Source organism: Eschrichtius robustus, chromosome 15 (genome assembly GCF_028021215.1).
Source record: "Eschrichtius robustus isolate mEscRob2 chromosome 15, mEscRob2.pri, whole genome shotgun sequence".
NCBI classification, from domain to species: Eukaryota; Metazoa; Chordata; class Mammalia; order Artiodactyla; family Eschrichtiidae; genus Eschrichtius; species Eschrichtius robustus.
This window is the reverse complement of record NC_090838.1, coordinates 22,976,436-23,001,352: the sequence shown is the minus strand read 5'-3', so window position 1 is coordinate 23,001,352 and position 24,917 is coordinate 22,976,436. Positions and strand designations below refer to the sequence as shown.

The following is a 24,917-nucleotide window of genomic DNA, read 5'->3' as shown; positions in this document are numbered from 1 at the left end:
AAATTTTGTGCCAAAAGTTAATATAAACAGTACAGTCCAAGTCTCATCTGTAACAATATTTAAGTAGGCATAATGTGAACAATGAATACTGCTTAATCAAAGTGTGACATTAAAATATCGGGAAAATGGGGACAGAAAAAGGTAGAGGCTAAGAGCTAAATCCTCATCTTCCATAGTAGGAAATCAACAGATAATACCTAAAATGGAAAATAAAATCAGTTAACTATAGCGTAAGAATGCCAAGAATGAAACTGGAAACAAAATATTGTATGAGACAGCACAGTTTGGATGAAAGCTCAGGCTGTGATTCTACCTATTTCTTAACTATAAAACAGGGATGGAGACCACCTCGCAGTGTTACAAATACAATACTGTGCATAACATGTTGAACGGTGCCTTGAACATTAGTCCCTATGTGAAGGAAGTGGCTTGGTGAACTCTCATCCAGACAGCATTTAAAAGTACAGCTGCATGGGCCCCACCCCTGACCTAGTGGATGAGAATCTCCACAGGCGTCTCTTTACAACTATGAGTATGGAAACTACCACCACAGGTAAATGGAATGCACTTACTGAACCTCTAGGCAAATGATTATTCTCTGCACCTCCAGCCCCAAACCCTCCTTAAAATTCTAAGCCTCTATCAGCACCCCTTCTGCTGGGACTTGCCTTTCATGTGTTATTTCAAATTCAATTTGCTTAAAAACTCTAAAACCACTTCCCTCTTCTGAGTTTCTATTAACTGCACCACTAGACACCTAGTAAGTTCAGAAAGCTGAAAACTTAGTTACATTTTATTTAACTCCTTTCTTCACTCAATAGCACCCCCTCCCCCAATCCTACCCAAGATTCTTCTTGGTTGGTACCTTTTCCATTCTTCCTTCCCACTCTTACCATCCTACGCCCAGACTATTACAACCACCACCCGGGATCTAGCTTCTCTGCCTGTGAACTAGCTCTTTCCCATATATTTTACACAGTGCTAGCACATTTTCTTCCTAAAGCATTATTTTGGTTACTCTGTTCCCAAGACATTGACCTTCAGTGTCTCATGCTTACCAAACAGAATCTAAAATTCCACAAAAGAAGTTTGACTACAGTAGAAAAACACCGTGCCAGAATTCAAGACAGCAAGATTAGAACTCCCCTGCCACTTATTAGCTGTAAGACCATGGGCATCATTATCCTCCTTAGGGTCCTCATCCACATAAGTTCAACCACATTCAACTGTCCACATTCATTGAGCATCTACTATGCAGTCAATCACAGGATTAGGTGCTTGAACTAGAAGAGCTGTCTGAGATTTTTATCTATGACACTTAAGGCCAGACTCTCTTATAAGATACTTTGGCTCATATCCTCCACCAGCCATTATTCCCTAATATGGGCCTCCTCTAAATTCCTCTACTGGGTTCCAAGTAAATCTTTAACTTCCCTTTCTCTTAGCCTTTGTTCCTGCCACATCCCCACCCCACCTTCCTTTCCTCACCCTCAAAAGGATTCTCCCACCCTCTTCTTTCCAAATCTTACCTCTCCTAGAAGACCCAGTTGAAATCCCTTCTCTTCCACCAGGCCTTCCCAACACTACCCTACTCATTTGACCAGTAATTACTTGCTACCTTATGGCATCTCTTGTGCAGTTATTTTACTCTTGTACCATTATTTAACTTTTATGTATTAAAATCTTCCATGTCCAATTTGATTAAATGTTCCTTGAGAACAGTCTATAACCTTACTAGTGTCTACATTCCCCAGTGTCCAATATCAAACTTTACTTTTATCAAGAATATAGTCTTGATTTGTCAAACTCTAATGCATTCCCAAACAGTGACCAAGTTACCCCAGAACCATCAATGTTACTCACCACTTTACTTTGCACGTCTGTGTGTTCCATTCCACAATATGTTTATCATCTGAACAACTATATAAACAGCCATTGTCTTGATGCCACTGTATGCAATTGACTTTGTTGTCATGTCCACCACTCTGCAGATTTAAAAAAAAATTAAAAGAAAAAAAATAAAGCTCATCTGATATGACAATATGCACCCTAGAATCATTACTAAACACTTAACTAAAATGCTAGGCCTTAACCTAACTAAAAAAGCCTATCCATTAACCTAACTAAAATGCATCTATCCATTTCCAACATCAAAAATGAGATAAATCTTCTATAACTTTATCAAATGTTAACTTTCCCTTCTGCTGCTGCTGGAAAAACATACTTCTACATCGTAAGTCAAAGGACACTAGTCCTAAATGCCACCTGCTTTTGACAGGAATGCCAGCACTAAGCATGATAAAATTCTTCATGTACAGTGGCAAAAAGTTTGGGACACTTGAGTGAACTAATAAAGTCAAATCTTAAAGGGTTTAAAATCATGTCTAGTTAAAACTATCCTTGAAAATCCCTTTGTACCAAAACTATCTCTCAACTTTAAAAATCAATGTTCCTTCAGGGAAACACTAAATGTTTCCTTGTGTTGTAGCTCATACCATATGAATGAAACTTTAAACATACTCAGCATAGCAAGATGCTCGCTCACTCAGAGGCACACAGGAATGGAGACATCAACTGGGAAAGAGCAAATTCAAGTCTCCCGTCTCACACACATTCTAGGACAAGTTCATTCAGCAGAATTAAGGTGCTAAATCACCTACACTGTGAGCAATTATTGTTTTCATTCTTTCCATCTGAATTCACATTAAATATACATACAATGAGTCACCACTGTGTACATATCTAAGCATAAAACTCAAAATCACTACTTCTATCATACAGATTGCTCCCACCTCAAAACAAAAATGTATATTTTCTAATAAATTTATTTATTTTTTGGCTGCGTTGGGTCTTTGTTGCTGTGCGTGGGCTTTCTCTAGTTGCAGTGAGTGCAGTCTACTCTCCGTTGTGGTGCGCAGGCTTCTTATTGTGGCAGCTTCTCTTGTTGCGGAGCATGGGATCTAGGAGCATGGGCTTTCAGTAGTTGTGGTGCACGGCTCAGTAGTTGTGGCTCACAGGCTCTAGAACACAGGTTCAGTAGTTGTGGCACACGGGCTTAGCTGCTCCGTGGCATGTGGGATCTGCCCAGACTAGCGCTCGAACCCGTGTCCCCTGCATTGGCAGGCGGACTCTTAACCACTGCGCCACCAGGGAAATCCAAAAGAAAAGTATTTTTAAAGGCTAAGTTCAGTTACTTCCCTTCCTTCCTAGCAGCTATCTACTCAAAGAACTAAGTCCTACATTATAGCCACACACACAAAGAACTGAACAAAGGATATGAACAGATAAATTCCATAGAAAGAATTCAGTAAGAAAATTTTTAGAAGTTAGTAATTCAAGAGATACAAAGCAAAACAAAGTAATATTTTCAGTCTGTTCATCTGCCAATCTGTTTAGCATTATAATATCCACCCTGGTAAGATTACAGGGCACTATCATACGTTGCTAGGGGCTAGCGTACCTTTTTGGAAAGCAATCTAGCAAGTGTCCACTCATTCATTAGTTACTCATTCAACAAACATTTACTCAATACCAATTACATGCCAGGCACTACACGAGGCACTTTCAATATATAATTACGTCTAAATCTCAAAGTCATGCAACGTAGGTTATATAATACTGAAGAGATGAGAAGTTAAATTACTTATCCTTGATCATATAACTAGGATTCAACCTCAGGACAGACTAGTTCCAAAGCCTGGGCCCTTTCTGCCTCACCACATCATCCCAACACTCCTTGCCCTGACCCTCTTGGTTCCTTTCTAATAAACTCATTCCCTGTTAAAGATTTATATATAATCCTGGGAGGTATCAAACTATTCTAAAAAGGAGTTCTAGGCTCCATCAGCATCATGTCTGCAGCCACAGTAACTGAGTAAAGCAGCTATCACAGTGCACCAGATACTAGGTACCTACTGACCACAGAAAACTGACCAAATCAAAGGATGGGACCCTAACTAGGTGGGGTAAAAGCCCACATGAGGACCACACTCAACTTGGAGGAAGGAGGAATAAAGGGAGATTTCCTTTACATATACCTCTGAATGCTTTAAATTTTTTTCAGTTGTATATTATTTTTATAATCTTTAATATAAAAACAAGTGATATATTTTTATTTTTATTTTTTTAATAAATTTATTTTTGGCTGCGTTAGGTCTTCATTGCTGCGCATGGGCTTTCTCTAGTTGCGGCGAGCAGGGGCTACTCTTTGTTGCCGTGCGCGGGCTTCTCATTGCGGTGGCTTCTCTTGTTGCAGAGCACGGGGTCTAGGCACGTGGGCTTCAGTAGTTGTGGCATGCGGGGTCAGCAGTTGTGGCTCACGGGCTCCAGAGCGCAGGCTCAGTAGTTGTGGTGCAAAGGCTTAGTTGCTCCGTGGCATGTGGGATCTTCCCGGACCAGGGCTCGAAGCCGTGTCCCCTGCATTGGCAGGCGGATTCTTAACCACTGCACCACCAGGTAAGTCCCAGCAAGTGATATATTTTTAAATGCAGATTTAAAATCAGATAAAAATTTTCACCTATCAAATTAGCTGGGTTTTTTGTGTTAGTCTTACTGCTGTTTTAATGGAATAATCAACGATGGCAAAAACACTACTGAAATACATGTACCGTCCTTCCACTGCTCATACAAGTACAAATTAGAAAAGTTTTCAGAAAATTTTTATACTATGTATAAAAAGGCTTAACACTCACACCTTTGACTCATTAATTACAGGTTAGTAATTCTGGGAACCCGTGTAAGAAGAAAAGAGTTTTGTAACAAAAAAATCGGAAACTACCTAAATGGTCAGTAACAGTTAAACCACCAATGGACTACCCCATTTACAGGATTTTATGCAGTCACTGAAAATGTTTGTAACTAGTTCTCGACAAATATGAAAATTACTCATGTTGTAATTTAATGGAAAATATCAGAATACAAAATAAATGAACAGACAGAACCCAACTGTATTTTTTAAACATATGCATAAAGCAAAGAAATATGCAATCTATCAAAAGAGGATGTCTCGGTGATAAACTTAGGTACAATTGTTTTCCCTTTTCAACTTCAGGTAGTTCCAAATTGTCTATGGATAGATGTTACTTAAAAGAGAAAACATTCTTTTATTCATATATACAGAAAGCATTCCTATATACAGACAGGAGTTAAGTGAACACCAAAAACATACTGTAGTAGACACTGTCTGAAATAAATTATGCCAGTTAAGTTACTGTCTTGCAGCACCAAGCCCTCACTTCTCTGCTCTGGACGCTGGGGCTCTGCAAACCCCATTTCTGCTTTGCCAGCCGGATCGTTAGTAGGCTCCCCCAATAAGGGTGCAGGAGGGAGACAAGGCTGGAGGAGGAACAATGAGGTGTTCCTTCCTGTCTCCCAGTTTGCATCACCCCAACATTTCTTCACCCCAGCAGGCGCAATCCTTTCGGCAGCAGCTGAACCCAATATGCAGTTTTTTCAACACTTGGAGAACCATCAGCTGCCTGATGGTTCATCAGTCTCATGAGCTGCCTTCAGAGACACCAGCAGTCAGCTAAAACCCCGTCCTCAGAGGTCTGGACCGCAAGTCTATGGGGCCACTCTCCCTCAAGAGACATCAGCACAGAGAGCAATACCTGCTTCTCAAAGCTCTGAGTTTCAGCAACAATTCCACCACCTCCCTCATTCCCTAGCCCTGGAGGTGGTGCGCTCCTTCTGCAGCTGCTGTCTGTGATACTCAGAATTCTTTCTACCCTTTCTTATTCTAAGCCTAGTCAATAGTTCTTCACACTCTTCATATCCTGACCTATAATAATGACTAAGTTACCTATCACAGCTTTAACAAATATTACCATTCAAAATTTTAAATATGGAAGGGGCAGAAAAATGCCCCCATACTGCAGATCCAAAGCATATCCTGAGCTGCTTTGTTTTTAATAAATCTCTAATAATCAGTTTCCTGTCATCTCTCTTGTATATAAAATACACACACATACTTACTATCAATTTACTGTGTAATTCTCCTTTTACTGTACTGTATAATAAAATACTACCAACTGCTGTACCAAGAGCCAACAAATCAACCTGGTTACTTGTCCCTACAGCTTCTGATTTCCTTTTTTTCCTCTGTGGACCTTCCTGGAAAAAAAAGAAAAAACAATTTTTTATTTTATTATTTCAAACACTGAGACATCATTAATGCATAAATGCAAATGCCCACTAGCCCACAAATGAATGTGACTGCTTCTAAGAAATTTTTTTTTTTAAAGTGGAGATGTGATTTGCTCTCAGATGATTTCTTTCTCACTACTTAGAAAATAATCACTCCAATGGAAAGAACTCATAATACTCTGTCCCCATCCCCTATCTCTCTGAAAAGACGGCAAATAGGATAACAGAGTATGCTCTTGGTAGTATTCTATTCTTAACAGGTCCAAACAGCCTCAATGCTGCTTCCACTTCTCAGAAACCAACCATTCCCAACAGGTCCAAATGAAGCCTCCACTCCGACGCAAAGAGATCACAGATCCATACACAAGCAGCCAAGGCTTTCCCCCTCCCCCCTCCCCCAAAATCTTTCCTTGCATTCTGGCTTCATTTTCAAGAAAAGGGACTCTAATGTTTTTATATTTATAAACATACAATTACTTCATTTAAGAGTCAAAAAATGGTTGTAACTCGTACAGCAGTGCAAAGCACACACTAGAGAGGTTGCTCCAGTGACTCTTTAAGGGTCAGTATGAAAGTTCCATGTTGTCTTCGTGATTCTAATGACTCAAGAGGCACAAGTTTCAATATAGTGTCAAACAGCCCAAGACTTCTTTAATTCAAAAAATGAAACTAACAGCTCTTGTCTATCCGTCAGAAAGACAACCAATTGATCACAACTTTAGAGTACTACTTTAGAGTTTATAATGCTGAATAATAATTTACAATTTTAGAACTTTTCTTCCATGTTTAGAATTTTTTAAAATTAAAGCTTGCCAGCCTATGTTTTAGCATAAAGAAGTTCTGAGAAATCCATTCTTTTAGTGTAAAAGAGACCAATATTACAGAAAAGAGAACATTTTCTCCATAGTGGAAGATCTTTGCTCCACAGCACAAAAAAGCAGCCCAGGATACATAAAATCTGCCCAACCCAGAAAACCACCAATGAAAACTACGATGTTACCAGTGCATAAAGAAAATCAAGGAGCACATTTATAAGGCATTTTCCATTTTTTTCCTCTTAGTTATCCTCTAGAGATGTTACATTTGAAGAACTTGATTCACTGGACACTCTAAGTCAACAAAAAGTTAAAAGATTTAACAAAAAATAAGATAACTTTAAATACAGAAAAAATAATGAACATTTTGCAAGTCCTGAGAAATGTATCTACATTAATAAACTCAAAAGAGAAGTCACAATTAATAACCAAAGTATAAAAATGTCTGATGGTCCCCTCAGTAACATTTCTTAGTCAGGAAGTGTCCTAGGCCCCACCTTCAGTTACATGAATTTCTAAAGCCGCCTCTGAATGATTCCAGAGTGCAAATGTGGTTTCTGCATAAGGTTATGGACACAAATTTCAGGCAAGGTCAATAGAGGAAATTATACCAACCTACTACTACCTCATCAGAAAACTCTCCTCTGAAAGATTCTAGAAAGTATTTCTTCTATTCTTGGTTTTCCCAAAATCAAATTAAAATTATCTACAATGAGGTTTCTAACATATGAAACATAGGCTGGTCCAAATATGTATATGTTTTTCTGCAGATGTGAATTTGCATTAAAAAGCACAAAGAAATTTTAGAAATTAAACGTTAACATATTCAAAGCCCTGATTTCCCTATCAGCAAAATCTCTATTTTTGGGAGAAGCAAGCAGAGGCTAGGGGTAGGAGTATCACAGAATCTATGCCCAATTTTGAGGATCACTGGTCTAAACCTAAATAATAATCCAATTAATTAACCTCAAAGAACTAATGACTCATGTATGTTTTCTCCGAGTTGGATGATCTTTTTAAAAATAACTTCCCATTCAGCAGGATGTGCATGTCCAAAAAAGGAACACATCAACCAGATAAGAAGTTTATATAACCAGTGTGCATTTTAGTGAAATCTAATATTTTAACTATTACCCCATTACTAAGTATTTCTGAAACCAAGAGTTTAGTGGTACTGATGATTACAGATTATGACAGACTTCTGTTGGCATTTTCTATCAGAACCTGTTATTTCTGTGATCAAAAATTTCAATACTCCCCAGAGAAGAGTAAATCAAAAAAACTGTTTGGCATTCAAAAGCATCCACAATTTGCCTCCAAACCACCTTTTCCAGTCTTATTTCCAATTCCATCCTTACATTACATTCCCTAATCACGAATACACTTTCCCATTTGCTTTTCCCTCTTTTGGGAGGGGCCTTTTTCTATCCGTCTCAATTTTCAATTTGGTTAAAAATCGATCCTTGCTTCAAGGTCCACCTCAAATATGATCTCTCCACAAACACCTCTTCTTTCTCTTATGACACAAGTCACGCTCTGCTCTGCACTACAGACACAGTATATCTGAATTGTCTGTATTTCTTCTTTAATGTCTTAGTCATACTGCTTTGATTCATGTCATGTGCACATTAATTACATGTGTAAATATATAAAGTAATGAAAAGGGTAGGCTAAAAATTTAGTTCATATATCTGTGATCAGAAAATCTGAGTTCCAGGGAATTCCCTGGAGGTCAAGTGGTTAGGACTCTGGCGCTTTCACTGCAGGGGCCCAGATTTGATCCCTGGTCAGGGAACAAAGATCCCACAAGCCTCGTGGCGTGACAAAAAAAAAGAAAAAAAAGAAAAAAAAAATCTGAGTTCCAGAAAGTACCAGGAATGAAGACCAAAAGGATTTGGTCTATTACTTAGACTAAAGAGTCTTTTCCAATGTGAAAGGCTGACCGAGCTAAGCAATAAATGCCAACAGCAGTCTCAAGAAAGCAGTATTTGATCTAGAAGGCAATCAGAAGGCTGAATGAGTCTAAATGTGCATGATTTATAAAAGCAAGGCATAGTACAAATGAAGTGAAGACAGAGAGAAAAAGCACATCCAGGTGATGAGAAATCTGATTTTGATCAATTAAGCCCTGACTCTAGACTAAGATCCCAGAGTAAGAAAAGAGTTTACGTGGAAAGCCAATACACACACACTCATAAAAACATGTGTATATAGCTGAAACAAGTTTCACCAAAAAACTTATCCTTTACCATGCAAAATACACTCTAATATTGACTACTTCATCTTTGTAATGCTGTCACAACCCACTAAATCTATTTCACAATCAACTAATAGTTCAAAACCTATTTTTGAAAAATACTGACCTCTAGTCACTGAAAATTATGGCAAAGTTTCAAGTTTCACTCTGCAATTAGTCTCCTATGCCATTTCTTGGCCTATCTTACTGTCACTTACTCTAGCAAATGTCTAAGTTTCATGGGTAACAATGAACAAAATGTGTGCATTTTACATGTAATTACATACAGTATTTACATCAAAAACAAATTCTAATACACAGGAACTTCTATTTCTGCCAATAAGATTTAACAGGCAAACCATAGCCTTCTGAAGTTTAAACACTGGAGAGACCTTAAGACAGAGCATTATACAGGAACACAACTGGATTGTGCTGCGTCCCTAAGGGTTAGGACTGGGGATGCTCAGATTTTTCCTAGAAACATCCTTAATGCTACTGTGCTTGCCCTGTCCAATGCCTGCAATGCCATGTGCTTCCTTTAATAAGCACTAAGCTATATGGGGTCATTTTAACTGCAGTGACAGCAAAGTAACATAAATGCATTTACTGTGGTAGCCAGTCTGTTTCTTCAGGGCTCTACAGCAGTTAGAGAAGGAAAAATTGAAAAGTTTGGATCTTAAAGAAGCAATGAAATAGCAGGGTCAGTTCCTGGGTAGCTCAGCCACTTACTGTGCGCCTCTAGCGTATCATTAAACATCTCAGCCCCAGTTTACACACATAAACCTGAGGAACTCTAAAAACAGCATCCATGCATAGTCCATCAATCCAGCTCCCTGCACTTTTCTCATCATCTGAGGTCCTCTTCCCCCCAGGCTCCATCACCCAAATAAAATGCTCAGCTATATAATATATACAAAAATCTTCTAATAACTATTGTGACATAAATGCAAAGAATTATAATCATTTTGTGACCAAGAACAAGGAGCAATCTAATTTTTCTAAAAATTTATGAACCACTGCTTTAGCTCCTGTTACCCAAGAAACCCAGCACCAACTCATTTTTCTCCACTTATAAGAGTAATGTCACCAAACTTTGTCCTTGGGTGGCAAACTGCCAGTTACTGAACCAGATGCAGAATACTCCTACAAACTGATTTACATGTAAAATAAGGGCTTAAGAGAGCATCTTAAAACTTAAGTGGCAAGGATCATAACCCAGGGACCTGGGAGCAAAGGTAGAAAATGAAGAGTGATTTGTAGCAACCACTATCTTTAAAAATCACATCCTCCCAACTCTCAATTCTGTGACTCAAGATCTAAGGTTACAGTAAGAGCACTGGACCAGGAGTCAAAGTACTTTGACTCTAGTGGCCACAGCTACTTCATTGGTTAATAAGGCTTTGGTGAAGTCATTTAAACTTTCTTAGTTCTGATTCTCAGTTTTTAAAAATGTAACAATTATAGGGCATTTCAGAGAGTCAGGTGACTAAAGTGAGAGCATACAAGTAAAAGGATACTGAAACCTGTAAGAACTTTTTTTTTAATGTAGCCCAACTCTTTTTCAAGGAGGCCTCCAAAAGTAAAGTGACTTGCTCAATGTGACAAAACAAGTTTGAGTCCTGGATATGAAACCAAACCTAGATATTTTTCTATTGTATCAGACTGCTATAAATAATCCAAAACTGACTTTTAACAGGAAATTTAAGACCAGGCAAAAGTTTTACTCCTGAGACACACAATATGATTGTAAGTCAAGAGAAAATCAAGTGGGTGACAAATATCTGCCAGCCTAATATGAATGATTTGTTCCAGATAATAGAGAGTTAAGCTCTAAATACCTGCATTCTAGTGCTGGTTCCATTTTTGGTTTTTTGCAAGTTGCTTAATTTTCCAAAGCCTCAGTTTCTTCTTCACGAACAAAGCAAAAAGTTAGTCTTTATCTACCTTGCAGGACTAACCATGCAAATAAGAGGTAATAACAACAATTAACACTTGCAGCATTTACATACCAAGAACTACTCTAAATGCTTTATGCATCATTAAGTATGTTAACCTTCACAACCACTCTATGAGGTGAGTACTATTATTCCCATTTAGAAGCACAATTCCTACAATGAAGCCAAGCTTGGGTTCAAAGCTAGGAAGTATAGTTTGGGTCCATGCATCTAACCACTGCTCCACATTTCCTCTCACCATTAGAATTATTAACACTTTACAAGACCGTTAAAATACAAACACAGAAATTTGAAAAGGAGAAATATGCAGAGGGCTGTCATCTTAATGACAACTGATTTTTTCTAAAGTCCTAGTTTTGTGCTTGACTTAAGGGCCCTGATAAGGTCTCTTTAGTGATCAACAGGAGTCACTTCATCTAGAGACTGTGAAAATCAAGCTTAAGATCTGAAAAACACCTCAACATACTCATCCGAAGTATAACAAGTTAGACGTATCCCTACTTTCAACCTAAAAAGTTAGCGGAAAGTTTCCTAGGATAGTCAGGTGGAGTTAAGATCTATAGTAAACACTAACTTTTTTTTCCCTTTTTTTGTGTGTATGCGTTTAAACACTAACTTTTTAAGGTTTACACACAGTGTCAGCTAAATACCACACAACTCAATACCTGATGCTTCCAAATCACACTGCACTGATTCGGGTTGGCTACCTTATAAATGCAGTTCCCACGTGCGTGTGAATTAGTGCAGATGTAGCCAAGTGACTCCACAGTGAATGACATCTTTCATTGAGTCCCTAAGAGTGAAAAGCCTTCCCTAACTCAGCAGTGCCCCGTGTAAGAGAAACTCCACCTGGACTCACGTTCGTTAGGTTAAACTACAACTTCACTTTACCTCCACATCCTAATGCAGAGTTCAGACTTGGGGAAAAGGGGATGTATAAAGGGGGAGCCGAGCAGATGTTAAAATTTTAAAAGCAAGAAGGTTCAGATAGCTTAGAATGGAAACGAGCCTGGGAAAAGTCAACACTTTCAAATAGTCTCACATCCTGGACGTGGAAGAGAACACGTGGTGAGCCGGCCCCCAAGGGTGGGGGGTGGAGGGGGGTGTCCGGAAGCAAGGAAATAGACTTGTTCATTCTAACTGCCCAGCCCAAGGCTGATGAGCTGGGTAGGGGTCGGAGAAGAACAATACAGCCCCAAGGTGGGGCTCTGTCAAAAGCCAGAGCTCTGAAAAGCGCAAGCAGGAGAGCCAGGCCTGGTAGCAGAAAGCCGCCCCTGGGGGACCCGGGGCCTCGGCGAACATGGCGGCCCCCGCGACGGCTGGGCCCAGACCGCATGGAGCCGGCCAGGAGAGCTCCAGTCCGCTGCCCGTCGGATCCGGCCGCGCCCTCTCTCGTTGCCCTCAGGACAGGCCACACACGGGGCTGACGGCGTGGGCCCAGAGCGCACCTCCACCGCGCTCGGTGCCTCCTCGCCCCGGGCCTCGGAGGGCCACGCGCGATGCTGGACCGCGCGCCGCCGAGCCGCGAAGCGCTGAGGCTGATCCTGAGCGGCCACCCGCCCCGCGCCATCCAGCTCGCTTTACCTTGGCCTGCAGCCGCGCTGGCGCCCAGGCCAGGCAGGTGCAGGTACCGCTGAGGTGCGCGGAAGGCACGTACTCCTGGTGCAGCCGGTTGTTGGCTGTCTCCCACACTCTCAGGTGACCGTCGGTAGACGCTAAAGCGAAATAGGCCTGGCTTTGCGGCGAGAAGGCGCAGGGGACCCCCGCGGGGGAAAAGGGTTCCGCAACACCTCCACCACCCGCCGCCATTGCTGCTCTGGCTCCGCGGCAGCCACGTGTTCGCCTGTGCGCAGGCGCACCGGTACGGGGCGGGGCCTGGAGGGAGGAAGTGGGGCGGAGGGAGTGCAGGGAGCAGAGGAAGTGGCTCTTCGCGACGCAAGCGAGCATTGGACGGCCTACCTGTGGACGGTGGCCCGGTGGGCTCAGTACTAACTTGTTCTGGGGACGTGTGGAGGGGCTTGACAAGACTCCTTCCTTTAAAAAAAAAAGAAAGAAAGAAAAAGGTTTGGGGTTTCTTTTTTTTAATTTAAATAACACGATTGAACGAAGTGTTTGAAAGAAATGTTCACTTATAATTCCGTGATTGTGACAACTGCTTCCATTTTTCCTTATCCACTTACAGGCTGTAATCATGTGTTCACATAACAATTTATTCAATCATAACAGTGTTAAAGTAACGGTGGGAGAGGCTATTCCCTCTTCTTTCGTCAAGATTTATCCCATGTTACTGCACCAAATAGACAGTTTAAAGTCTCCGTAACATTTCACCAAATCTATGCATTCTGATTCAAGAAATGCCAGCTACTGTTCAGCCCACACACAGCTTACTGACCAGCAGGAAAGCCATAAAACACTACCCTCTGGGCCATGGGAGACTCTTGAGTCTTTTACAAGTAGGGAAAGCCATGGTAAAATTTGCAGTTTATGTTATTTGGAAAGACATAAACTGATCTACATTTTAAAAGGCCTCCTGGATGCTGGATGGAGACTGTAGAGGGGCAAGAATGAAAGCAAAGAGACAAGAGAGAAGGAGGATGGTGGGTTGGACTCGAATGACGGTGGCAGAGGTGGTGAGAAGTGGTCCAAATCCAGATTTAATCTGAAGTTGGAGCCAACAGGACTTGCTAAATGGATTGATTGTGAAGGATGAGTAGAAGACACGGGTGAAGGATGACTCTAAGGCCTGAGAGAATAAGTGAATGGTGATACCATTAGCTGAATTGGGGAAACGGGTCTGGGTGGAGTGGAAATCAACTGTTTCTGCTTTGGACAGTTAAGTTTGAGATGCTCAGTAGACATCCAAATAGAGTTGTTCAGTAGGAAGTAAGATATATGAGTAGTTCACAGATATAAATTTTGTATGCATTAGCATACAGCTATTTGAAACTGTATGGTTAGATCATCTTGGGTGTAAGCATAAATAGAGAAAAAAACTTAGCCCCAAAAATGTGCCAATCTATCAGGAATAGGAAGAGGACCCAGCAAAGGAGATTAAGAAGGGATAACAGTGATGAAAGCCCAGGAGAATGAGATGCCCTGGAAAACCAAAATTTTTATAAGGATTTCAGAAGCAAGACATAATCAAAGCCATGTCAAATGCTGTTAAGATGAAGACTGAGAATTAATCAGTGAACTTGGCAAGATCAAGATCATTGGTGACTTTTCAAAAGCATTTTTAGTAGAGAGGTAGGGGAAAAAAACTCATTTTAGAGAGTAGAGGGGAAAATGGGAGGTGAGAAAGGGCAGAAAAGTATAGACAACTATTTCTAGGATTTTTGTTATAAAAGAACATGCATGAGGGACTTCCCTGATGGTCCAGTGGTTAAGAATCCACCTTTCAACTCAGGGGACGTGGGTTCGATCCCTGGTCAGGGAACTAAGATCCCATGTGCCACAGGGTAACTAAGCCTGCGTGCCGCAAACACAGAGTCTCAACAAAGACTCAACAAGCCAAAAGTAAATAAACAAATAAATATTTTTTTTAAAAATGCATGAGTCTGTGTGAAGATAGGTCTGACCTAGAGTTATGGATTTGTTAGTCATAAATATACAAATAAAAATAAAAGCTTATTTTGCACTTACTATATGTCAGGCACTGTTCTAGGTGCTTTTTGTGTATTAATTCATTTAGTCCTCACAACAGCCCTAGGATGTAGAAACTATCAACATCTACATCTTTCCGATAAGAAAACTGACATATAGAGCCGGGCAATGGAGGAAGAGCTTGATTTCTAACCCAAGTCATCTCTGAGCACGGCAACCTGATCCAATGAGAGTATGTAGGGTTTATATAGATGACCCCCTGATACCCAAGCATATCAATTCCTTGACCTCCTCCCTTTCAATAATCTCTATGCTACACCAGCCACTCACTCCCATGGTCATGTCTCAGACCTTGCCATACAATAACTGCACCTTTTACATAATCTTAATTTCTACACACCACTCTGTAACCACCAACTCCTATCTTTCCAGCTCACTCCCTCTAGCTCTCAGCATCCAGCCAGTCCTTCTACCCTACCGGACCATCAATTCATTTGATCCTACAGTCTTTTCACCAGCCCTCATCCCTACTCCCCAGTGGCTGCACTTCCCTCTTAATTTATCCTAAACTCTGTCATTACAACCCTCAACTCCCTTGCCTCTTGCCCACAAAATAGTCTTGGTAAAACCACAAGCCTGGGGAATTCCCTGGTGGTCCAGTGGTTAGGACTCCAACTTCCACTGCAGGGGGCCCAGGTTTGACCCCTGGTCAGGGAACTAAGATCCTGCAAGCCACGCAGCACTGCCAAAAAAAACAAAACAAAACACAAGCCTGGTAAAATCTAACTCTCCACCCACAAGCAGCTGAACATGATTAGAGAAAGCCACAGCCACTTTATCAGGACACTCATCTACTTCGAATTCGTGATCACAAACTTCACATGGGAAGTTAATGCTAACAGATTATCAAACAGTTGTTCCCTAATCCATTCACTCTTCCACTGTCCTAGACATTAGGACAGACTGTCCTATTACCCCAAACCTCCTCCTCCTCCATCCTCACTCTCAGTGGATGATTTTGCTTACTATTTCATGAGAAAATAGAAGCAATCACAAGAGCACTTTCACAAGCTGCCAATACCACAGAATCTACCCACTTGTGCTCCATCTCTCCTGGTATTATGGATGAACTTTCTGTGATCTTAGCAAAGGCCACCCTTCCACATAAGTTCTAGATCCCAGCTTCTCTTGCCCATTCAAGGATATTATTCCAAAAAGTCTTTCCTCTATCAGTGTCAATTTTTACTTCTCGACTTAATCCTTCTCAAGGATATTATTCAAGGATATTATTCCAGAAAGTCTGTGTCAGTTTTTACTTCTCAACTTAATCCTTCTCATCAACATATTAACATAATGTTATTTTTCTCTTCTTGAAAAAACAGAATTCCCGGGGGCTTCCCTGGTGGTGCAGTGGTTGAGAATCTGCCTGACAATGCAGGGGACACGGGTTCGAGCCCTGGTCTGGGAAGATCCCACATGCCACGGAGCAACTGGGCCCGTGAGCCACAATTACTGAGCCTGCGCGTCTGGAGCCTGTGCTCCGCAACAAGAGAGGCCGCGATGGTGAGAGGCCCGCGCACCGCGATGAAGAGTGGTCCCCACTTGCCGCAACTAGAGAAAGCCCTCGCACAGAAACGAAGACTCAACACAGTCATAAATAAATAAATAAAAGAACGTGAATTTCTTTAAAAAAAAAAAAAACAACAACAACAGAATTCCCTTGACCCCTCTTCCCCCCCAATTGCTGTCCCAATCTTTTCTTTCCTTTAAAACAAAACTAAAAGAAAAAAGAGTAGTCTAATTCTCTCAATTTCTCTCCTGCAATGGGACTTTCAGCCCCACCTACCACTACACCAAAACTCTTCTCACCAGCAAGCACCACATTGCTACCATATGTGTCCATTCTAAGACTACATCTTACTTGACTTGTCATTAGCATGCTTGTCTTCCGTGACGTCGCACCCTCCTTGCTTTCTCTTACTTCTCTGGCTGCTCTTCTTAATCGTTTCTCATGGATGTTCCTCACGTCCCACTCTGTAACATCAGGGTTCCTTACAGCACTTCTTTATCTGTGCATGTGTCTTTCCAGAATAAAGACTGCATTCTCCAGCCTTCTTTGCAACAATGGTAGGCCATATGACTATGGGCCAAAACAAAATATCCTTAAAGTGAGAGGGTATTCTATTCTCCATTGCTTTTTTCTTCTTAAACCCTGGAACTGAAATGTAATGGCCAAAACTGAAGCATCCGTGTTGGACTTTGAGGAGAAAATAACATGCTAAGAATGGTAGAGCAGAAAGATAGCAGAACCTAGGGACCCTGAAGCATTATATATGTCCTGGACCAAATCCTCAGGACTTCTTTTATACAACAGAAAACAAACTTCCCTCTTGTTTAAACTACTACATTTTGGGTTATGGCACATGCAGCTGAATCTAACTGTGCTGATTCTTTTCTATCCTTTGCCTCAGTTGGTGATACCACCAGCCACCCAGTTAGCCACTGTAAAAAGCAAGGAATCAACCCTGATTATTATCCAACCCCACATCTTAAGCAGCCTTTTTTATCTCTGAAGTAATTCCACATTCAATTTCCTCATTTCCTTCCAATTCTACACCTCTGTTCTTGTTTGAGCCTTATGTCTCTCACCCGAACTGCCACCACCGCTTTGTTTGGACTCCCTTTCTCCAGGCTGCTACATTTTTATGATCTTTGCAAATCATAAATCTGATCATTCTACCTCTCTACTTAAAACCCTTCAGGGACTTCCCTGGTGGCACAGTGGTTAAGACTCTGCGCTCCCACTGCAGGGGGCCCGGGTTCGATCCCTGGTCAGGGAACTAGATCCCACATCCATGCGGCAACTAAGGAGCTGGCAAGCTGCAACTAAGGAGCCCGCCTGCCACAACTAAGACCTGGCGCAACCAAATAAATAAAAATAAATATTTAAAAAAAAACTTGATTACTTTACAAAACAAAAAGAAAAATCTTCACAAGCTTGCTGACAATTATGGAAGAAATTCTATGCTGCTCACTATATGTGGACTACAGAACAATCTATAGCCTGGTCTCTGTCAATCTCCCCAGTATCATCACTCACTCACTGCAGACTGCCTCAAACGTCACACCCCAGGCTCTGATCTGATCCTGGTTTTCTGCCCTGCCACCTTTGTTCTGGCTTCTGCTCTGTTACTCATGCTCGTAATTTACGCTCTTCCAATCCTCTCTCAGGCCCCAATGCCAACCCTTCATCCAACCTACTAACTAACAATTTAACTTAACGAATTCCTATTAGTCCTAAAGATAATAGGAATTATTAAAGATCCTATCTATCCTTAACAAAAGATTAGCAAATCAAGTCCAGTAATATATAAAAAAGATTATATACCATGATCACATGGGATTTATCCCAGGAATACTAGGTTTAACATTCAAAAATCAATAAATCTAATATGCCATATTAATAGAATGAAGGATTAAAAACACATGATAATCTCAAAAGATACAGAAAAAGAATTTAACAAAATCCAACACCCACTCATGATTTAAAAAAAAAATTTTAACAAACTAGGTGTAGAAAGGAACATCTCAACTTCATACAGGAAAACTACAAAAAAACCCCACAACTCACTTCCTACTTAATAATGAAAGACTGAATGCTTTTCTCCTGAGATTGAGAACAAAGCAATACTGTCCATTCTCATCAATTCTACTCAGTATTTTACTGGAGGTTCTAGCTAGTGCAATAAAGATGTTAATAATAATAATAATAATAATAATAATAATAATAATAATAATAATGGCATGCAAATTGGAAAGGAAGGAGTAAAAGTATCTATTCACAGATGACACAGAGAAAATCTCAAGGGATTCACAAAAAATTCTAAAACCAATAAATGAATGTAGCAAGGTCATAAGATACTAAATCAATATACAAAAAGATCAATTGTATTTCTACATGCTATCAATGGACAATCTGAAAATTAAATTAAGAAAACGATTCCATTTGAAATAGCACCAGAAAGAATAAAATACTTGGGAATAAATTTAGCAAAAGAAGTTCAAGACTGGTACTCTGAAAAGTAAAAACATTGTTGATAGAAATGAAGGGAAAGCTGGGCTTCCCTGGTGGCGCAGTGGTTGAGAATCTGCCTGCCAATGCAGGGGACACGGGTTCCAGCCCTGGTCTGGGAAGATTCCACATGCCGCGGAGCAACTAGGCCTGTGAGCCACAATTACTGAGCCTGCACGTCTGGAGCCTGTGCTCCCCAACAAGAGAGGCCGCGACAGTGAAAGGCCCGCGCACCGCGATGAAGAGTGGTCCCCACTTGCCGCAACTAGAGAAAGCCCTCGCACAGAAACGAAGACCTAACACAGCCATAAATAAAATAAATAAATAAATAAATAATTTTTAAAAAACTAGCTGCGTGTTAACACCTTTAAAAAAAAAAAAAGAAATTAAGGGAAACCTAAGTAAATGGAAAGACATTCCATGTTCATGAATTGGTAAACTCAGTATTGTCAAGATGGCAATTCTGTTCAATTCGCCCTATACATTCATGCAATCCCTATCAAAATATTATCAGGATTTTTTTGTAGAAATTGATAAGCTGATCCTAAAATACATGTGGAAATGCAAAGGACCTAAAATAGTGAAAACAATTTTTTAAAAGAAGAACAAAGTGATGCAGCCACAGTACCTGATTTCAAAACTAACTATAAAGTGACAGTAATCAAGACAGAGTGATAACGCAAGTATGGACACATGGAGCAATGGAACAAAATCAAAAGTACAGACATAAATTTTTACTTCTAAAGTCAACTGATATATACAAGGTGCCAAGATAGTTTAATGAACAAAGAATAGTTTTTTTCATAAATATTACTGGGCCAATTGGATATCCACATGCAAAAATATACATAAATAAATAAGATGACAAACTACCAATTAAAAAATCTGCAAAAGACTTGAATAGACATTTCACCAAAGAAGATACATGAATGGCTAAAAAGCACATGAAAAGATGCTCAACATCATTACCTGTTAAGGAAATGCAAATCAAAACAACGAGATACCACTTCATGTCTACTAGGATGGTTATAATAAAAAAGACAGACAATAACAAGTGCTGGTGAGGATGTGGAGAAACCAGAACCCTTATCTATTTCTCGTGAAAGTGTAAAAAGGTACAGCTTCTTTGCAAAAGAATTTGGCAGTTTCTTAAAAGAATTAAACATGAACTTCCTTTGCAACCTAGCGATTGCACTCCTAGATACCTACCCATAGAAATGAAAACATATGTCCATGCACACATTTCATAGCAGTATTATTCATATGGCCCCAAACTGTGAACAATCCAAATGTCTATCAAGTAGTGAATGGAGAAACAAAATATGGTATATCCAAACAATGGAATATTATTTAGCAATACAAATGAAGTACTACTGTTATATGCTACAACATGGATGAGCCTCAAAAACATGCTAAGTAATGCTAGTTTTGTTTTCAAGCCTTTAACTTCTGCAGATCTGTCAATAACTTTAGCAAAATTGATCTCCGCATATGTATGTTCAATAGTTAGTGCTGCTAGATTTGTCAATCTATGTTTGCTCCCAATTGCTAGACAACATTTTGTAGTAATTTTAATTTTAAACAGTTTCTTTTACATGAAACAGCATACACACAAATAGTTAAGAAAAGGCTGAAACATAAGGTTGAGTTTGACATAAGGTAGAGTTTTTTCATAAAAATCATGTTTCATAAGGGATTTCAAATATCGTAATACTGTTCATGCCTTTGTTTCTTTGAGTAGCTAAGTAGCTTTCGGATGTCTCTACAGCTGAAACATTTCAAACAAAAATTCCAAGTAGTCTTGGAATGACCAGTTGAAGTTCTGCTTCTTGAATTTCTTGAGTTCTGCTTCTTCATCTTTATAATTGTTGTGCAGTCATTGTTTATTTTAAATATCCTGTTTTAACACAGGAATATGTGGTACCACAGGGGCTGGAGATGTGAATTATTCTTGAATAATTCTGAAACTTCAGGAACTTAAAAAGAACTCTTATAAGTGAGTCCACATGTGTCAGGGCCAACTATATAATTAGGAGTTCTTGGAATTAACTTTCTTATACACTGTAATGTTTATCAGAGCACAAGTAATAAAAATGTGCTAATTTGAAGCATACATACATACATACACACATACATGCATATGTAATTAAAACTCAGTGGTAGCCACAACCCTTGTTTAGAACTTGAGCCAATCAAATATTTGGGGGGAGAGAAGTATCTTACTACTGACATTGTTCAGAACAGGTGACACCTGGTGATAAGAGGAAGCCGACTGGCTTTCAGTTGGTTTTGGTATTGTTTTTGAATTCCTCACAGACAGCACACCTCTTTAGTGCCTGGATGCTGGGCAGAGAGCTCCCACCACTCTGACCTTGGTAAGACACTGTGTTTCCCCTAATGGACTGTGAATTCTCTGAGGGCTAGAACTACTCCCATCCCCCTCTCCAATCTCTGTACCCTCAGCCTAGCACAACGCATGGCACACAGTGGATACCCAACACATGTTTATTGAATAACTGAATGAAACAGTGTAGGATAGGAGTAGGGAGGCTTCAGATGCAGGTAGTCAGATTTGGTGGTGGCTAAAGGAAATGGAGAGGAAATCCCCGGGACCTGACCACTGATCAGAGGTTGTGAATATGCGTCTGTCAGTGTTGGAAGAGAGTGTTGCAGAGAGAAGAATCACAGATGACCTGGAATTTTCTAGCCTGGAAGTAACAGAAAATCTTGTGATTTTTAAACTCATATAGGGAATATAGGAGGTCCAGTGTTCCAGGGGACTGGACAAAGGTGGAAATGATGACTTAGTTCAGTTTGGGCCATGCTGTTGAGGTACCAGCAGGTCAACCAGAGATGGTGTCTAGTAGACAGCTGAAAACACAGATTTTATATTTAATTTTTTGTTTAAATGATACAAGTGGCTTGTTAATAGTTTTCCATTGTCTTTTTCAATAGTGAACACTGCTTCAGCTACTTTATCCCTAAATAGGCTTTTGAGCAGAGCTGGGAACATAACTGTTACTTATACAAGATTGTAAACATCCTATTGACAAATTTTAGGAACACAACACATTTTTTTTAAAATGGGGATTGCCTAAACTAGCTAGCATGCACCTGGGAAAGAAAATGCTAGTTGCCTTCAAATCCATTTCCCCCTTCTTCAATATTAATAAAATTTCAGACTTTTGGTTAGGCTGATATTCAGCTGTAATAAAGACTAAATTTTCAGTTTCCCTTGCTGCTAGATCTGGCCATGTGATTAAGTCCTGGTGAATGAAATGTAAGCAAAAGTGATATGTGTGTTTTTAGGGAAGTATTTTTAAGGAAAGAGGGCATGACCTTCTTCTCTTTTCTCTCCTCTTACTGACTGAAATTGGGATGTAATGGCTGGAGCTTGAGCAGCCATAAGGTAAGCTTTGGAATGGACACCACACCCAGGAGTACCTGACACTTCAGAGGACCATCTTAGCTCTGAATTTCCTACCTTCACTTATAGCCAAACAGTATCCTAGTATACAACCTTACAAAATAGTGTGAATTTACAGAGCACAAACAATAGTCAATTAGGCAGGATTTCTTATAGTATGAAAGCTCGCAACAGTGACACTTGTACATGGTCTTGCTAAGGTTTTACTATTGCTTATGGTCATTCATAATCTTTGATACAAAGAGCTAATGTGAGAAAAAGATTAAAGTATGACTACAATTTTACAAAAACAAAATAAAAAGCAATACATAGAAGAAAGATTAGGGACTTCCCTGGTGGCACAGTGGTTAAGAATCCACCTGCCAATGCAGGGGACATGGGTTCGAGCCCTAGTCCGTGAAGATCCCACATGCCACAGAGCAGGTAAGCCCATGCACCACAACTACTGAGCCTGCATGCCACTACTACTGAAGCCCACGCACCTAGAGCCTGTGCTCTGCAACAAGAGAAGCCACCGCAATGAGAAAGAAGCTCACACACTGCAATGAAGAGTAGCCCTGGCTCGCCGCAACTAGAGAAAGCCCGTGCGCAGCAACAAAGACCCAACACAGCCATAAATAAATAAATAAATAAATAAATAAATAAATAAATAAATTTATTAAAAAAAAAAGAAGAAGAAAGATTAGAACAGTATTTGTCTTGGGTGTTCAGGGGAGTCCCCTCGAGGCGAGATAAGCATGATTACGAGTCAATTATGCAAAGTAAATAAATGAATGAATTGCGAATGAATAGATGGATGGATATGCCCAAGGTTTTAAGTTTTAAAAAGGTTTTAAATTTTGAGGAGTTTATGAGCATTCATAAACAAAGAGAGTGAACATAAACACAAAGCTTAAATGCTTCACAATTTAGAAATCAGAAGATTGGTTATTGAGTTCTGCAGTGTGAGTTGATGACAACTGAGAAAGAGATGGAGGGTAGAAGGGAGGGGTGCAGTGTAGAGGTTCTCTGAGACCCAGACTAGCACTGGACCCTGACCAGCAGTAGGGTTGGTGGGATGGAGGTGAGAGTCAGGCCATTCTCCAAAAGAAGGACCCTGAGGAGAAGGAAGGAGGATCTAGGATCCTCTCCAGGAGTTAAATCCCAAGGAGGACTGATCAGTTCTCAACATTCTAAAACGATGGTTCACAAGGTGCTAACAAACTGGTTCTGAATCATCCTGTATACTGTCCTTTATTTTAGGAACCAAAAAAGGTGTTTAGTGAGTGGTGGTGGGTGATGATAAGTAAGAAGATTCTCCAAGTCTAAATATCATGCAATTTTTCTTTAAAACTGTACACATATTTAAGGAAATTTTAAAATTCTCTAGATTTAAATTTGCAATTTCTAGTAATACAGCAGTAAATCATAGAGGAGTTCTACAGGGTCCAGATTCAAGTTAGCAGCAACTCAGGAAAAAAATGAAAAGGCAAGAGAAAGGAAGTTATATTCTTAGACTTAGATACTTTCTATTTCACTAAAAGTCAGTAAGAAAAACTTCAACAGTTCTAAAAAAGCTAAGTACATGTGTAGATACAGAACAAAATATGTAACTATTAAATGTAATTGGATCATATTTACATGTTGAATTATTTAGTATAGGGACTTAGGTATCAGAGCTGCTATTTTTTCTCATTTCCTACTTTCTTCATTCATTGAACAAATATTTATTGAGGGCATATTGTGTGCCAGGTACTATGACAGGATTATAATGATACAGCTATGAAATATGACGATATTATATATACAATATATCATATATACCATATAATGATATGATACAATGATATAACAGGATTACAGTGATATAACTATGACAGAATTATAATGATGAACAAGACACAGCTCTCTGAACAATTTTATCTCTTAACCAGGGAAATGGTTAAGTAAACAACAACTTCCACACAGTATGACACACACCATGATAGGTCTAAAGATAGGACATACCAAGAGTACAGAGGAGAGGCACTTCTCCCAGTCTTTTGGAGTTATATAGAGGGAAGAAGCATATGCAAAGAGCTAGAGGAGAACGTTTGTGGAACTAGACATAGAGATATAGTTTGACTGGAGATTTTAAAATGTCAGCCATCAGTAATAGCATTTCTTGACATCTATTTGGATTTTAAAGTGGTTGCTTGACTAAATGCCACTAGACGATAGTATCTTTCTGGTCTTATACCCTAAAGTAAAAATGATGAGTTGATGATGCCTTATATTTTCAGAGAATAGTTTCAGAGTGCAAGTTGGCAGTTTCATAGGAAAGATAGGAAAGGAAAAGTATAGCCAGAAATAGAAAAGCACACATAGTGACTTCTTTTTGAGAGCTTAAATGCTCTGAAAGATCATGAATACATAAAGAATAATTATATTTTTCAGCATATGTTAATGCATTTCATTAGATGTGTGTAGGACAAACTATATCACCGTGTCTGTTATTCAAATAATAGAAAGAAAGGAATGCCATTAACTGTTCACAATTTATCTCAGAAATCAAAGATATGTAAATTTACTTCCTATATTTTGTCAATATACCATCTTTCTAATTCTTACTCCTTCTGAAATAACAGCCAAATATCATTTAATAACGAGATAATAAATTAGGAATTATAAATTTAAAAATAATTGT

The 24,917-nt window shown here is 39.6% G+C and overlaps 1 protein-coding gene across 1 annotated transcript in view; it reads right to left on the bottom strand.

Moving 5' to 3' along the window:
* Nucleotides 1-12,970, bottom strand: part of WDR43 (WD repeat domain 43) — a 48,919-nt gene extending 35,949 nt beyond the window's left edge. Inside the window, exons 1-3 of the mRNA XM_068564513.1 lie at nucleotides 12,735-12,970; nucleotides 5,974-6,111; nucleotides 1,864-1,985 (exon numbers count right to left, since the gene is read on the bottom strand). Coding sequence (XP_068420614.1) covers nucleotides 1,864-1,985; nucleotides 5,974-6,111; nucleotides 12,735-12,959 — 485 coding nt within the window. The 5' untranslated portion in view covers nucleotides 12,960-12,970. The remainder of the gene's footprint in view (nucleotides 1-1,863; nucleotides 1,986-5,973; nucleotides 6,112-12,734) is intronic.
* Nucleotides 12,971-24,917: the final 11,947 nt, after the last annotated feature.